Source organism: Ambystoma mexicanum, chromosome 12 (genome assembly GCF_040938575.1).
Source record: "Ambystoma mexicanum isolate Mex_15411 chromosome 12, UKY_AmexF1_1, whole genome shotgun sequence".
Taxonomy (NCBI): domain Eukaryota; kingdom Metazoa; phylum Chordata; class Amphibia; order Caudata; family Ambystomatidae; genus Ambystoma; species Ambystoma mexicanum.
The window spans coordinates 11,635,489-11,653,006 of NC_090936.1; the positions used below are offsets into that span (position 1 = coordinate 11,635,489).

General features: G+C 43.7%; 1 protein-coding gene across 7 annotated transcripts in view; it reads right to left on the reverse strand.

The window, feature by feature from the left end:
- The window catches only part of PCLO (piccolo presynaptic cytomatrix protein), an 854,190-nt gene that overhangs the window by 111,065 nt on the left and 725,607 nt on the right, over positions 1-17,518 (reverse strand). For 4 of the 7 annotated variants that reach the window (XM_069627816.1, XM_069627812.1, XM_069627813.1 and 1 more), the window contains 2 exons: positions 5,827-6,021; positions 3,919-4,101 (listed from right to left, as the gene is read on the reverse strand). In XM_069627816.1, the coding sequence (XP_069483917.1) occupies positions 3,919-4,101; positions 5,827-6,021 (378 nt within the window). The remainder of the gene's footprint in view (positions 1-3,918; positions 4,102-5,826; positions 6,022-17,518) is intronic. The other 3 variants (XM_069627814.1, XM_069627811.1, XM_069627815.1) reach the window with 3 other exon arrangements.

Below are 17,518 nucleotides of genomic sequence, written 5' to 3' on the forward strand. Positions count from 1 at the left end.
GAGTTGAACAGACCATCAACCTTGGAATGATAAGCTTCCATGAAAAATAATGTTTTTGCTTATTATAGATTTTGATCATGTGCTTTGCTCAGTAAGGCAAACTTAATGTTCCTATAACTACAATATATACTGAATGTGGTTATTAGAAGCGAAGATTGTACAATTTTAAACAGTGCCAGTTTACAATGCTAGTAAAATTCAATGTTTCCCTTTTAAATAGAGCTTCTTTTGCCAAGAAAACAGAGCATTAACTTTCAATCTGTATTTCTTCCTAAAAATAAAAATTGAATCGATCTTTTTCATCTGTGAGCACAGAGGAAATGTTTAACTTTGAATGCTTGCCACTGATTGGTTGGTAGTGTTCAGAACTTGTACATTTGTCACATTACTTGTAGACAATAATAATTAGGCCAACATAGAGAATAACTCACAATTGTAGACCTTGCTGACTGGTCCACTAAAAGATCAGAACCGCAGCTCCCTGCAGAGACTATCCACGGCGCCTCAACTCCCCATGCAGTCAATTCACACTCAGGCCGAGTGTGCTCTACGTGCAGGGCAATCCCAAAGACAATGTGTGTCTCCAAACACCTCACCAGTTGTCACTTCAGGCAACAGCTCTTTCATGGCACAATAAAAGGCCACAAACACCCTCCTTCAAGATACCTCTTTTTTCACCACCGGAGAGAGAAAAAAAGAGAGAGGGAGATGGATTGACACCGAGAGAGATGGTATGCACAGAGAGAGTTCACTCGATCTGCATATAATCTGTCTGTTATGGCTCATATCTAGATATTTTGATATGCACATTTCGCCATGCCCTCATTATCAATGTAGTGCATGTGTTTTCATCCTTATATTGACATATTCTGCTCTAGCTTCACATGGCTCATTTATTATTCCAACTCTTGTGGACAAGAGTCATGTCAGAGTAAAAGAGTGTGTCAAAGTAATAGCTTTCAAGGCGGGTGGATAAAAAAATGCATCAAAATAAAGGTGAGATACCAAAAGATGAGTGCCTTTGTTTATTCATTTGTAGGTGTCTCTATAAGGGTGGCTAACAAATAGAAGACAAGGTGCCTGTGGGGTGCATTTAAAGGGCCCAAACAGAAGTCCCTTTCACATGAATGAATAGCAAGATTTTAAACACTGAAACTAAAAAAGGGCCTGGCCTACGTGTCATTACCAATGGACAAGCACCATTTTAATTTACAAAAGGAGGAGGAAGCAAAGATCCCAGTCAAATGGAAAACAGGATTTTTACACTTTGAAAACAAAAACGGCTTGCACCTGTGTGTGCAAATAAAAAAGGGCTGAAAAAGTAAAAGGGCTAAAAAAGTAAAAAGTCAGGAAAACAAAACATGATGTATGGGTTCAAAAAGAGCAATGTATATTATGTTTCACCCAAAAAACCCCAATGACATTTGAACAACCACTTTGTCTTCATTATAAAAATAAAAAAAACATCTCCCATCTAATGACCAACCACAATAAACATGTCCTGCTAAAGGTGTTGACATTCAGTGTTCTCCAGACCTGCTGGCTCTGAAAGCATGGACTTCAAGAAAAGTCACCCTTGGCTGCAGCACAACTAATATGTGTGAAAATGCGGGCACTCACTTCAAAGAGCAGGCTTCCAACACAAAGGAGACAGATAAAGGTACAGGCTGACCCAGGGAAAACACATGGCTGGCAGGCAGGCGGCAGGACCATTTGTACCACATGAAGATTCACAATTTATTTAAAGGACTAATATCATTTAGGCCTTTTTCTCAGCCATCATAAGGTGGATCTATTTCATCTATCTACCATGTTTAATGTAATCTCCAGGCAATTATTTTTCATGTGACTCTTGGAACTCTAATGGCCAGTTAAACTAGGTTTCTGGCTGATCTGAACATGTTCCAAATGTAAGAGTTGGTGAGCAGCTGGAAAATGAAATTAGGGATATGCTTAATAATGTACATATTCATAACTGTTGTGCTTTTTATGCAAACGGCAGAAAGGTGTCACATGGCTGTGCTACATGATACCGATTTGGTGGTCGGCTTATCTAATTCCCCATGATTAGCTGAAACAGAAAATATGTTTAGTTTGGCAGTTGCTAGCAAAATTATGAAGTTGTGATACATAACTAGTTTTTGCCAAAAAGTTGAAAGGAGAACAAAGGATGATGACAAATGGGAATTGCCATATGTTGCTCCAGACCCCTAAACCAATTCTGACTTGGAGGCTGGGTTTGGGAGGAGAGAGGAGGGTAACTGTTCAATCCTAGTGGCAGGGATTATTGTAGGGTACTTCCCCACAATTGTAAAATTGGTGGTGTCATCGCTGCTATATAAGGGGGACTGCACTTGGACAGGGGAGACAAAAAGAGGAGAAATACAGGAGGACAGAGGCAAGAGACAGACCACTAGGAAGTCTGCTAAAACGTACCATCTGACAGCTGTAAGGAGACACCAAAGGAGATTGCTGAGAGTGCATCTGAGTGGAGCTGTACAATTTCTTGGGAGGCTTCAAAGCTGACTGGGTCCTATGTTGGAGAGTGGGAGGCCATCTTTGAGAGTGGATTGGCCAGACCCCTGCCCTATCTTTCCAGAGTGTCCTGGGATGCAGCTGGCTTTCCTGAACCTTAAACAGAGCTTGCTATGTAAGTAGAACAGAGCCCTGGAAAACCAAAAGGTGGGGTAGTCGGCTTGCCTTGAATCATTTCCCTTTATAATGGGTCGGGGGGAGAAAACTGTGCAGATCCTTAGCATATATAACCAAAAATATTAATTTAATTCATTCCCCATTTGGCAGAACACTAGGGGGTGAATTTTGTTAAAATTCGAATTGAACAAAGCTCACTTCCCAGTGTGTGCTGTAAACTATATCCTATAAATTAATTGGGTAATCCTTGTTGTCCAGTTGACTCTGACATCTTTAAGGAAGAGAGGTGTCTTTGTTCTTAAATCAGTCCAACCTTTTTATCCATCTTCCCCAACACCAGCCTTTCAGTAAGGGGGGTCTGAAATCTAAAATTCCCCAAAGCATTCCGATTTCTATGTCTGACCAAAGGTGTGGGTGAAATTATAATTGCCATAAGCATTTTGACCAATCTTGAAATCCTACTGCTACCCTTTTAAGCCTGCAAGAAAATCAAAATAAAAACACAAATATTAAATAAGGGCTTTTGTTATTGATTAGTGTCATTATTTTGTGAAGTGACATTTGCAGAACGTTTCAGAATTGTGATTGTGTTCTTTTTAACTTACTTTTGTGATTTATTTATGCTGAGAGAAGTTGATTGTGTTGTGCCACGGATAAAGTGTTGTTTGAAATGTTTGTGCTAATTTCTATTACAAATACATACCAATATATTTCCCGTACACCGGCCTGGTTCTTGGCTCATTGTTAGCTCCTGGGAGAGGGATCCCAGGGGCATGATATGTGTCTGAGATAGGGCTAAAATAAGAATCTGTTAAACACTTAAGTGGGGAGGGAAAGAACTCCCTGTGTAGAGGGTGGCTTCTCAGTAAACGGTTACATGCCAATTACGTTGTTTATAGTTGTCAAAGCGGATGACATAGAATCTATCCACGTCTTTCATAAAGGACTCGTAATATTCACCTGATCGATTTTAATTCCCTAACAGACCGCAGCGTGTACAGTTTTGAATTTTCTCTGCAACGCCAACAGAACTTTTCACCATCAATAAGGTCAAATACAGAGTGTTGAAGTAGAGTAAGCCATAATTTTAAAGTGTAAACACTCCAGCCTCTTAACTCAACAAAAGGTACTTCTGTCATAATGAGAGCTTTGTTCATGTGGTGAGAAGGGGCAGCAATGGGCAAACAACTGCACAATTTCATAACATAATACAACACTATTCAATTTGAAGAACAGAGGTCATGGCAAGAGGTTCCTGACCCTCACCTCCTTCCGGCTTGACGGGTCCATCAGACATCACCTTCCGGAGGGCAAGCTGGCTTTGGTCTTTGCTGTCACTGGCTGGTGGAGGCAGATTGTCAGACTGAGTTCTTTGAATGGGGAAGACACCCGCTATGCTGTGTCTGTCCTGCTTCCTGCCATGATTTGCCTGACCGCCTCTGTGTGCTGCTGTGGCAGTGTAGGCGAAATGGAAACCCACAGTATGTATCCTCAGATGGAACCAGCTTAAATGTTAGGCATGCAAACAGAAGTCTTTCTTCTATTTCAGTGCGCCTACGTCATAACACCAGAGACACTACATGCACAGCACTAGAGGGTATTCAAAACTGGCTGTTTCCTTTCAATGATGCTTTCATTGTTTCCCCCCTCCCTGTCTGGTCTATACATCTCTGCGTGTATGTACGCCAGGTAAATCGAAAGGACAAACGCAACATCGACTCCACAGTTGCTGTACACAGTCATGTTGTTTTGTTGCAAAGCGATGACTAAATTCTCAACCAACCAATTGATATCAAACCAACCTATACTAATTAGGTAGTTCACAATTATCAAATATCAGTTTACATTGTGAATACCCCTTCATGGGGATGAGGCACAGTCAAGCACAGTCAGGGGCACATCAGGACCAAAATGCCATCACAACAGCTACATAATGCCCCCTGGTAAATGACAGAATTGGGTTCATTTCCCTCGGTGGCACTACCCCCTTAGCTATAGCTCCACGTTTCTGTTGGGCAATGGGTCATTACGGCTACATGCATGCCATGTGCATGTGACATGTGTGGCACCGGCATATGTTTGGCTTTACAGGTGATCAACAGGGTTCCTTCTGGGAACTGACGTTACAGGGCTTGGCCACGCCAAGGCATTTCTGGGTTTGCTTTTGCAAGAATTCTCATCGCTGAGGCCAAGTTGCCCCAAGTGGCATGGGTGCGCCCATAGAGGGCTGCCCCAAAGCTTGCACGTCGAGAATACCAGGCTCCACCCCACTGCTGATTCCCAATGAGGCTGAAACACGCCTGGGTTTCTTTCGGTGTCATGCAGAGGGGTTGGGTCCATGCAGTTCAGGTTGGTCTGTTGCTTTGGGGGCAGGAGGAGGGGTCCTCGTACATATTGTTTTTCTCCTTTAGTGACACAGCGGGCAAATAAATGATGGGATAATTGGCTGCCCAGGGCTATTTTTAGGGATTATGATCAAATCAAAGCGTTTCTATGGATCACTCTTCAATTTTGCACCTCCAAAGACTACAAGAGGTTTTGGGGTACAGCTACAAATAAAACACGTGGTGTAATTTAACATCAGAAACTTGGCATATATTAAGTAAGATTTTATAGAGATGATGAAGTATGCCTAGGAAGAAAGGCAAAAGTATCACCATGAGACACGAGTCAGGGTTTGTCCTCACCTACTACCCCACGGCGCCTCCACCTCCCAAACTTGGCGCATGCATGGCGGTGGGCCTGCTGAGTGGAGTTCTAAAATGGACATCTCCAAAGAAACGTGACGTCTGACACCATTATGGTTTGGATTCTTTTGATGGTTGAGAAATTTAGCATCACCGACTAAGCTCCGCACACAACATCGCCTCCACATGCAACACTGATCAGCATCACACACGGGGTTGAATGAAATCAACAGCGGCGGGCGCGCTCGACACTGTTACAGTTAAATGAGGGAGAAACAGCCAGTTTCCTTGCAGTCTGAGTACATGAAACAAGAATCCCAAAGAGGCACCATACACTGTTCCCGCGGAGCATTTACACAAAAAAGGGACGCCACAAAGAGTCAACGCAGTGTAACAGAAAACAAAGTCATTGGGTGGAGGACACAACGGGGACAGCAACGTATGAACATTAAGCCGCCATGCTGAGGAACTTATTTGCTTCTTTTACTTGGTTGAAGGCGGAGCTGTTGCACAGCTGCTTCGGCCGCCGCGATGGCGGCCCCAGCGTCTTCCAGGTGGGTCTGAGTGACGCTGGTTTTGCTTTGGCTACGGGATGGTCCATGAGAACGTAGGTGGCCTTCGGAGGAAGACTTGGAGCTGCCGGGACTACTATGGGATTTCTCAATGGTAGGTACCTGCATGTCTGAAAAGAAAAAAAAATATCATTTTCAGAAGAAATATATCTGCCACCTCTGATTTAAAGAATTTATTAGTACCGGGTGAACATATTTTTTTCATTTAAATGCCAGTTAATATGGAATGGCTTCTTTTCAAACATAATCCACTTCGTGAAACCACAATCTATTGCAGGATCAGACATGACAAAGATAACAGTTCCTGATTATTTGTCACAAAATGTTGACCATAGTTTGAATTTCATAACAATGAAACCTGCGTTTAGCTTTATCCCAAAATGCACAAGTGCAATCCTAGTGATTTGCTAACATCATCTTAACATGTTATGTTCTATGGTGATTTATACTGCGCCCCGCTGCCACCCAGGGGCAGTCTCCAGGTGCTCACGTGGCAATGCAATAAAAGAGGGCGGGGCATGTTAGTGAGGATAGGATGATAGGATAAATTCATACACTTTGTAATCCTTTGATTTGGTACATTTCTATCGAACATAAAACAGACTCAATTGCATCCTAGTGCAGGTGATACAAAAAAATAAATCAATAAGCAAAAATCACTAATCGTCCATGCCCTCTGACCTCCCAATGGAAAGGTTAAGAGAACAAATATGTCTTTAAGGCCTTGCGGCAGAGTATAAGGGGGGGGACGATGCTTCGAATGTTTAAGGCCAATAGATTCCAAACTCTAGGTGCGGAGTTCGAAAAGTACCTTTTGCCCCTATAAACAATGGAATAACTAAAAAGTGTGTCAGAAGATCGAAGGGGACGTCTAGGTACAAAACAAATCGCCTTACTTGACATATATCCTGGCGCAAGATTGTTTATGCATTTAAAAACCATACAGAGGATTTTACATTCTATCCTCTGCTTAGCAGGGAGTCAGTGAAGTGATCTGCAGAAAGGTGACCAATATGGTTTTAGAAGCTTTAGCAGCATTTGCCATCTGGAGCCGATTGATTTGTGTTTTAGGGGTGCTCGTAAGGGTAACATTCTCATAGTCCAATTTAGAATTAACCAACGCTTCCACGCTCCCACCACTATAGCGTGATCTTTCTGAGGGACGAACGAGAGCGTGTCACCGCAGCTGATTTGTCCTTGGCTCCTACTTGCTGCTCGCAAGCAAGATTAGACTGCCATAGGCATCCCATGAAGGTCAAAGAGACTGCAAGAACCCCAGGTGATGTGAGGTAAGGAGAGAAACACCAGACTGTGGAGAGATTGAGAGAACTCCAGGTGAGGTGAGGTAAGGAGAGACACAACAGACTGGAGAGAGATTGAGAGAACCCCAGAGTGAGGTGAGTTAAGGAGAGAAACACCAGACTGTGGAGAGAATGAGAGAACTCCAGGTGAGGTGAGGTAAGGAGAGAAACACCAGACTGTGGAGAGATTGAGATAACTCCAGGTGAGGTGAGGTAAGGAGAGAAACACCAGACTGGAGAGAGATTGATATGACCCCAGGTTAGGTAAGGTAAGGAGAGAAACACCAGACTGTGGAGAGATTGAGAGAACCCCAGAGTGAGGTGAGGTAAGGAGAGAAACACCAGACTGGGCAGAGATTGAGAGAACCCCAGAGGGAGGTGAAGTAAGGAGAGAAACACCAGGCTGGAGAGAGATTGAGAGAACCCCAGAGTGAGGTGAGTTAGGGAGAGAAACACCAGACTGTGGAGAGATTAAGAGAACTCCAGGTGAGGTGAGGTAAGGTAAGGAGAGAAACACCAGACTGTAGAGAGATTGAGATGACCCCAGGTGAGGTGAGGTAAGGAGAGAAACACCAGACTGTGGAGAGATTGAGATAACTCCATGTGAGGTGAGGTAAGGAGAGAAACACCAGACTGTGGAGAGATTGAGATAACTCCAGGTGAGGTGAGGTAAGGAGAGACACAACAGACTGGAGAGAGATTGAGAGAACCCCAGAGTGAGATGAGTTAAGGAGAGAAACACCAGACTGTGGAGAGAATGAGAGAACTCCAGGTGAGGTGAGGTAAGGAGAGAAACACCAGACTGTGGAGAGATTGAGATAACTCCAGGTGAGGTGAGGTAAGGAGAGAAACACCAGACTGGAGAGAGATTGATATGACCCCAGGTTAGGTAAGGTAAGGAGAGAAACACCAGACTGTGGAGAGATTAAGAGAACCCCAGAGTGAGGTGAGGTAAGGAGAGAAACACCAGACTGGGAAGAGATTGAGAGAACCCCAGAGGGAGGTGAAGTAAGGAGAGAAACACCAGGCTGGAGAGAGATTGAGAGAACCCCAGAGTGAGGTGAGTTAGGGAGAGAAACACCAGACTGTGGAGAGATTAAGAGAACTCCAGGTGAGGTGAGGTAAGGTAAGGAGAGAAACACCAGACTGTAGAGAGATTGAGATGACCCCAGGTGAGGTGAGGTAAGGAGAGAAACACCAGACTGTGGAGACATTGAGATAACTCCATGTGAGGTGAGGTAAGGGGAGAAACACCAGACTGTGGAGAGATTGAGATAACTCCAGGTGAGGTGAGGTAAGGAGAGACACAACAGACTGGAGAGAGATTGAGAGAACCCCAGAGTGAGATGAGTTAAGGAGAGAAACACCAGACTGTGGAGAGAATGAGAGAACTCCAGGTGAGGTGAGGTAAGGAGAGAAACACCAGACTGTGGAGAGATTGAGATAACTCCAGGTGAGGTGAGGTAAGGAGAGAAACACCAGACTGGAGAGAGATTGATATGACCCCAGGTTAGGTAAGGTAAGGAGAGAAACACCAGACTGTGGAGAGATTGAGAGAACCCCAGAGTGAGGTGAGGTAAGGAGAGAAACACCAGACTGGGCAGAGATTGAGAGAACCCCAGAGGGAGGTGAAGTAAGGAGAGAAACACCAGGCTGGAGAGAGATTGAGAGAACCCCAGAGTGAGGTGAGTTAGGGAGAGAAACACCAGACTGTGGAGAGATTAAGAGAACTCCAGGTGAGGTGAGGTAAGGTAAGGAGAGAAACACCAGACTGTAGAGAGATTGAGATGACCCCAGGTGAGGTGAGGTAAGGAGAGAAACACCAGACTGTGGAGAGATTGAGAGAACTCCATGTGAGGTGAGGTAAGGAGAGAAACACCAGACTGTGGAGAGATTGAGAGAACTCCAGGTGAGGTGAGGTAAGGAGAGACACAACAGACTGGAGAGAGATTGAGAGAACCCCAGAGTGAGATGAGTTAAGGAGAGAAACACCAGACTGTGGAGAGAATGAGAGAACTCCAGGTGAGGTGAGGTAAGGAGAGAAACACCAGACTGTGGAGAGATTGAGATAACTCCAGGTGAGGTGAGGTAAGGAGAGAAACACCAGACTGGAGAGAGATTGATATGACCCCAGGTTAGGTAAGGTAAGGAGAGAAACACCAGACTGTGGAGAGATTGAGAGAACCCCAGAGTGAGGTGAGGTAAGGAGAGAAACACCAGACTGGGCAGAGATTGAGAGAACCCCAGAGGGAGGTGAAGTAAGGAGAGAAACACCAGGCTGGAGAGAGATTGAGAGAACCCCAGAGTGAGGTGAGTTAGGGAGAGAAACACCAGACTGTGGAGAGATTAAGAGAACTCCAGGTGAGGTGAGGTAAGGTAAGGAGAGAAACACCAGACTGTAGAGAGATTGAGATGACCCCAGGTGAGGTGAGGTAAGGAGAGAAACACCAGACTGTGGAGAGATTGAGAGAACTCCATGTGAGGTGAGGTAAGGAGAGACACAACAGACTGGAGAGAGATTGAGAGAACCCCAGAGTGAGATGAGTTAAGGAGAGAAACACCAGACTGTGGAGAGAATGAGAGAACTCCAGGTGAGGTGAGGTAAGGAGAGAAACACCAGACTGTGGAGAGATTGAGATAACTCCAGGTGAGGTGAGGTAAGGAGAGAAACACCAGACTGGAGAGAGATTGATATGACCCCAGGTTAGGTAAGGTAAGGAGAGAAACACCAGACTGTGGAGAGATTGAGAGAACCCCAGAGTGAGGTGAGGTAAGGAGAGAAACACCAGACTGGGCAGAGATTGAGAGAACCCCAGAGGGAGGTGAAGTAAGGAGAGAAACACCAGGCTGGAGAGAGATTGAGAGAACCCCAGAGTGAGGTGAGTTAGGGAGAGAAACACCAGACTGTGGAGAGATTAAGAGAACTCCAGGTGAGGTGAGGTAAGGTAAGGAGAGACACACCAGACTGTAGAGAGATTGAGATGACCCCAGGTGAGGTGAGTTAAGGAGAGAAACACCAGACTGTGGAGAGATTGAGAGAACCCCAGAGTAAGGTGAGGTAAGGAGAGAAACACCAGGCTGGAGATAGATTGAGAGAACCCAAGGGGAGGGGAGGTAAGGCGAGAAACACCAGACTGGAGAGATATTGAAAGAACCCTAGAGTGAGGTGAGGTATGGAGAGAAACACCAGACTGGAGAGAGATTGAGAGAACCACAGTGTGAGGTGAGGTAAGGAGAGAAACACCAGACTGGAGAGAGATTGAGAGGACCCCATGTGAGGTGAGGTAAGGAGAGAAACACCAAACTGCAGAGAGATTGAGAGGACCCCAGAGTGGAGTGAAATAAGGAGAGAAACACCAGACTGGAGAGAGATTGAGAGAACCCCAGGTGAGGTGAGGTGAGGTGAGGTAAGGAGAGAAACACCAGACTGGAGAGATATTGAGAGGACCCCAGAGTGAGGAGAAATCAAGACGCAAAGTATCCCAGAGGAGAGAAAGTCTGAAAGAAACCAAGAGTGGGGAGAGACACAAAGATATGCTAGCCACATTACTTAGCCACCATTCCATCACGCCACAAACTGTAACAATGGAAGTGTGCACATAGGCAGGGGGCTACAATAAAGAAGAATAGGGCTGGCGGGGTAGAATTGGACTGGCCTATACGGCAAGAGGGCAATGCCCGCACCAAGAATACAAAATGCTAGTGTGGGCCATTTTTTTGGGTCAAAGTTGACCACTTTTTATTCCCAATGTGAGCCAGTTTGAGAAGTGACTTCACCATGCGGCTAATAGTTTTGTCCAGTGTTACTAAAAGAATATTCTTTCAAAAACACAATTTGCATCCCATCTTATCAAAAAACTCCCCCCTGGGTACTACTCAAACAGTTGTCATGTAAGGATTGAATTTCCATTGCAGCTGTTGGCCAGATTTTCATTGGTGCCCTAGACAATGTTATGCCCCAGTCTTACCCTGGTTGGGGTCAGAAGCCAGCAGACATCCCTTACCATTAACTTTCCCCAAAATCTGTCTTTGTTGTTTGATTTGTTGTTTTCGTTTTCTTCTTTTGTTGGACAGGGAGAGTGTTAGCTTAGAGGAGAATTACAGAAGGAAGACAATCATTTATTTCCTAACATCCTAGTAGGCCACCCTTTGGACTTGCTTCTGTTAGAGAATATGGATTGGATTTGTATATTTAGGGAAAGGGTCGTTCTTTTGAATTTCTAGAAATAAAAACCTAGGAACCATGCCTCTTTGTCTGCCTCCTGATTCTGACCTACCACAGTGGTGTGAATCACTATACCTGGAGCAGGGTGTAGATTCGTTTGATTATAGTGCAGAGTGAGTAACATGCATGACCCTTTCATTGTGCTCTTCATATAGGATTGTACCAGGCTGAAGTTTTCTATCTGCAGAGTCCAATTCAGTTTTAGTTCTTTGCATTCTGGAACTTGTGGTAACAGGCATGTTTTGTATTTATACCGCAGCAGTTACTCTTTAGTGGTCCCCCGGTGCTGAGACTTTTCTCAGTTGATGTTATTTGTTGCGCCCGGGCCTATGGGTTTATCTGAGGTGGAAAGATGAGGGGTGGTTTGAGTGGGAGTTGGACAAAGTGGAAGCAGGAAGCACATAGGAGGAGGAGGGTAAGGCAGTGTACCCATGTGGAGATGTGTTTACGGTTGTGTGCACGCTGACTCAACTTCTCTAGTTTGAGCAAGAAGTAGTACAGAAAAGTAAACCTGTGGGGCTGAAATGCTGATAAACATTAATGGTGCATTCTAGATGTGATGCTATTGGTTAGGTGTATTCAAAGGGAGTGTGATTGGTCGCATGATGTTCTTGAGATGTGCTCAAGCAAACCAATGCAGTTTGGAGCCCGGGTACTTGGATGTGCTTGAGCCTTGCCATCCATCCCCTTGGGATAGATTCACAGATTGCTGAGGCAAATGCAGCCTGACAAAGCCAGGTCCATGATTTCATCCTTAGGTCTGCAACGGGATCTGCATCACTGCAAATCTAGCATTCGAGCGCACTGACAGATGCGAGTTGCCTAGAGGCGATAAAGGGTTGGAGATGCAATGCCCCAGAGCCATACCCTGACCAGAGTGATCTCTGAACTAGGGGACTGAGGATACAGAACACAACCTTTTCTATATTGAGCTGGTTTGCTCCCTATTTCCTAAATATAGGTGAAAGAAACTAATATCGCATATAGGAATGCTATCGGCTTTGGAACGCGATTGCCTAGTGGGCCTGACCAGACCCCTTTAGAAGATATGAAGTGAGAGTAAATCCCACAGGACCTCGTATGGGAGAGGTTTCCCAGGTGCAAAGCGTGAAGCTGATTCAGAGAGCAGTGGGCGAGGGTCAAAGAAAACAAGGTGAGCACCTAAGGGCCAGGGATGGCCTCCCATGAGGTGTCACCATAAATCTACTAGTAACACAGAGTGCAGTGAATCTTGGACCACCACGAAGGCAGAGAGAGAGAATTCACAGGAAGCGGAGAAAAGCAGATCTGGCATCAGGGCAGACGTTGACTGAAACTAAGATGTCCCCCAGACTGTCTGAAAGCTCACAACACCACAGACCTGCAGAAAGGGCAAAGGGGAGATTTACCCTAATCACTCTGTGACAAAACTCCATAAAAAATACAACTGAGCCAAGCAAATCCACAAGAAGAAGGTAATGATGAGAAAGTGGCAAGACCTATAAAACACAACCAATGAGAGCTGTGTATACATGTGTGCATATGCACGTGTGTGTGTATTTGTGTTAGACCATATTAAAGAGGATTAGGCTAGAATCCACCTAGCCAAAATCAAGAAGCAGTCACATGGGAACCAACTGCATCAGAGACACCAAAAGGAGAGTCTGAGACTTGACACAACACTCCAGAAATGATAGGTGTTTGAGGTCAGACATCACCTGTGCAAGGACTGAGGCTTGCCCCTAGGAACTTGACCCACTTAGTTACCTGAAGAGAACACTGCTTACCAGTGGGAAGTGCACTGTATTCCTCCCTAATAGAGTGAGACTCAGGAAGAAGTGTGCCAGCCACCATCGTCCTGGCTGGGGTACAAGTAACAGACTGGATGCTATCTGTCTGTGGAGGGATATTGTGTAAAAGAAGTTGCTGAGCACTATAGCTATGTGACCACAACCTGATTAAAGAATTGGCTGGACACTTTATTCCTGTGGTAAATTTGAATAAGGAAGTAGATCGTTGCTATATCACCTTGTTGTATCTTGAGTAAATAAGAGGTTGTGCTCTATATCCCGATAACTGAATCCTGAGTAACGAGGAGGCTGAGTGATATTTCCCTGTGACTGTCAGTTTGATCTACGATGTGGTTGGGCGCAATATCCCGGGGACCACATTGAGTTTAGAGAACTTGGGGGACAGCAGAATTCCCACCTTAGAAACAAACCTGAAATAATATTATGTGCCCAACACCAACACCTGTTCACAAGGATCTATGCAGCCAATTCCGAAGGGAATGTATAAGTAAGGAGAATGTGGGGTAAGGGTGAGGGAGAAAATGTAATCCATTCAGTAGATTATTACGATCAGGTGATTTACACATTAACTACCCAATGATAGTCGACACTTCTGGACATTTTATTGAAATGGGGAAATGATATATTACTTACAGATTGCTATGAAAAACCAACTCATCGTTATGTTCTACTGCCTGCATTCAGTTGTTACCCTAAAAAAACTGTATCAAGACTTCCTTATAGCCAAATGTTAAAGGGTTAAATGAGTAGCTGATGAAAATATTGGGATAGAAATAATTTTGAAAATGTAATAACCAATTTGAAGAACAAGGTCCTAGCCAGCAAGATATTAACACTATTCTCAAGATAAATTTACCAACAAATCTAGACAAGACTTGTTACTAGTCACAGAGAAGAAAGTAAAACTAGAACTAATGTTGATTACATATTCCCATTAAATATCAAAATAGCGAAAGATCTTCACAAAGAATTGGGAATTGCTAAAAAGTGATCCAACTCTATCAACATTTTTTCCTTAACCTCCTGCAGTGACAGATGAAAAGAGTACATTTAAAAAAAAAAATCTAGTTCAACGAGCTGATGGGAGAGAAGTGTCAGATATGAATAAACACACAAAAGAGGCACATTTCAATGCCTGCAGTTTTAACACTGCAGTAATATCATTAAAGGGACATTGATTTGGCACCCACATACAGACAAAAGGGTTGTGATATATGCCATAAAATGTCATTGCAGACTTTACTATATAAATTAAACGAACAGAAAAGTCCTAATATAATGGACAGAACTCAAGTCAAATGTAAGAACTGTGAATCTGAAATCACTAATCACAAGGCATTTAGTAGAATATGAGCATACAATCTTTCAAATGAGATTTGTAACATTGAAAATAGAAAAAGGACATCCAAGAGGTGGCAGTTAGTATAGACTCTAACAATGGGAGTCATTTTGTATTGATACATTACACAAATAGCAAATCCTAAAGGATTAAAAGGGGAATTAAAATTGAATTGCTTTCTGTAAATGTATGAAGATGTTGGAAACAGTCAATTGAATAACAATACTTAAAGTGTCAGGTAAGTCAACCTCAATCTCTGATTCAAACGTCTCACACTCTTCCTCACCTGAGGATTCGGTCGAGGGTGAGTACCACTTCTTCCTTTCTCTCACAGTTGATTTCTTTTTATGCAGGTAGGGCTGACTGCAAAACGACGCCACAATGGTTACCGGAAAAATCTGGAAACAAGAGGACCCGGATCCGCAGCCGCCAGGAAGGGGAAAAAGCAGCGTAGGCAAATTACCCCAATGTACACTTCAGTAATGGGAGCGAGGATATTCCAGGGATGCAGGTAAGTGGTCAATCCTAAAAATAGGACTTCTCCGCTCCGTAGATGTAGAGGAAAGGTGTAGTAAGGAAGTGCATATACAGAGCGCCAAGGTAAATAAAGAGAGATCAAAGGACACGAGCAGGAACAGAAATCCAGGGAGCACAAGCAAGGTGAGAACCGGCGTAGACAAACGCACACGCCGGAAGAAGGAGAGTTGCGGAGGAAAGTGGGAGAGCAGAGGAGAAAAAGAGGAAGAAACTGGGGAGAGGGGCCGAGCGCCACAGAACAGCGTGGCTCAGCGGAGCCAAGGGAAGCTTCAAAAGAGCGATGGCAACAAAGTAGAAAGATACACAGTTGCAATGTGTCTGCCGCTGACTGAGAGCTGCTGAAAAGCCAGAGGCGGCCATGACAGAAAGGAAAACTAGACCGCTGCAAGCGGTGCAGACTAATGTAATGGAGTAATTCTATGGCGGCTGCGTCGCCATCGGTCCCATACTCTCACATAGAAGGGGCGCATGACAAAGAGACAGAAAATATATTTTTGAGTTTCACACTTACCAATTTTGCCATTTCAAAGAGGATTTTGAATAGGAACTAATTTATCTTTAAACATTAAACTTATAATTGTTGAAGACACTACATAACTGGCATTCCTAATTTGTTAAGTCTGCCTTGTGTGTTTGATATTAACGTTTCATCTATCCTAAATGTATCACTCATGTATGCATGAGAATCTTTCTACCCGCCATCTTAGCATGGGGTCAAATATCCCAGACGATTTACCAAAAATAACTTTCCCCGATTTATTTTGGGTACATAACTAAAGAGGATCTAAGTGAGACATGTTCTAATAACATTAAGGGTCTTAGATTACTCATCGTTTCATTTCTTTACTACACTTAATTTCACTTTCAGCTTGTAGCATAGTATTTAGTTTGAATCAACATTTTAAAATGGTAAATTCATAAACATTCAATATTCCTTTCAAAAATATCTGACCAAAGATGGGAAGTTTACAAATATACTTACCATCAATGGTAATGGTGTTAATTGCCAGAATAATGCAAACATGACAAAAGATTGTACAATAGATATCTGCAATTTTCCGTAGGATAGTTGTGTCTGGGAGGTATTTACATTAAGCCTATGCTCACAAATGTATGTTTGCTATTAGTATACAAAGATAAGTGAGGTGAATGTCTTAGAATGTCATAAAAAGTTAAGGGGGTTGATTTTATAAATGTGTAATAGACTCCGAGATTGGGATTGATGCAACTACATCAGTATATGTGTAAGGGGCCCCTAGGGGTCCCTCGTGATATGGAAACAAGGCAATAACCATACACGAAATGATGCGTCAGACACGAGGTTAAAATTCCCAATGCTAGGGTTTATTGCAAGCAAAAATAGTCCCAATTGGCCAATTCTGGTCTCACGCCCCGCGACGTGAGTTTCCTAGACCTCGAGGGACGCAAGAGAGTGAATTACGTACACCAGTTACATATATACAAAATGCATATCATACAATCAGCTATGTCATGTTTAACACCCTCCTTTATTAAGTTTCTTTGAACTCGGGATGTTGATGGACATTTCCGACGGGTATGACAATTATGACACTTTCGATGTCTATTCTAGTAACAATGTGCAATTTAGAAAGTGCGGAGGCATCTTTTAGTTGTTGAACAGAACACGGTGGTTCTGTTCTTGGAAGCAAGCTGCACACGGGGGAAGAGCCACATTCCATGCTTTGCTATCTATGAGGTACTATTCGTGTCCTGGGAGCCGACACGCTCTAAAGGGTTTTGCGAAGGGGGGCCATAGGAAGAGCATAATTCAAGCCTTTAGCTGTTTTATTCTAACATATTCTACCATCGTACGAGACTGGCTGGCAGCTGTGAAGTGATTAAATGCCCTGCAGCTCTCCCTCAAGGCTACAGAGAGGGAGCGTGGGCATTCCTTTCTGGGTTACTCATGAGGAGTTTTCAACGAACTCCTCAGTCCCGCGACCTTGCCCTTTCATATTCAGACAACAATGTTAACAGTTGAGCAGAGTAAGCAGAATCCGCAAGAATTGCAAGCTGCAAAGCAGTTTTAGACAGAAAGCAATGAGCAATGGTTAACAAGCAAAATGGCGATTCTGCTATGTTTAAAATGGCCGCTTGTTGGTCAAGCATAACAGTCTATATTTCTATAATTCGGTGCATAAGACGGTTGGCCTACGGCCATCAAGTTACGTCTGTCATTCAAATGAAGGGTATTCACTTTTCCAGATTGACAAATACCCAGAGGTTTCAAAGTGCAGTCCCAGGGATCAAACCTGTGTTGCTCTGTTTCGTCTTGCTTCCAAGGAGAGTGCATTGCTGCTGAGCTATCCTCCCGTACAAAAATGTAAATGGAGATTTGGATTGACGAATTAGGGGTTAACTACTATTTATGTATTTTTTACTAGATTGGTTTGC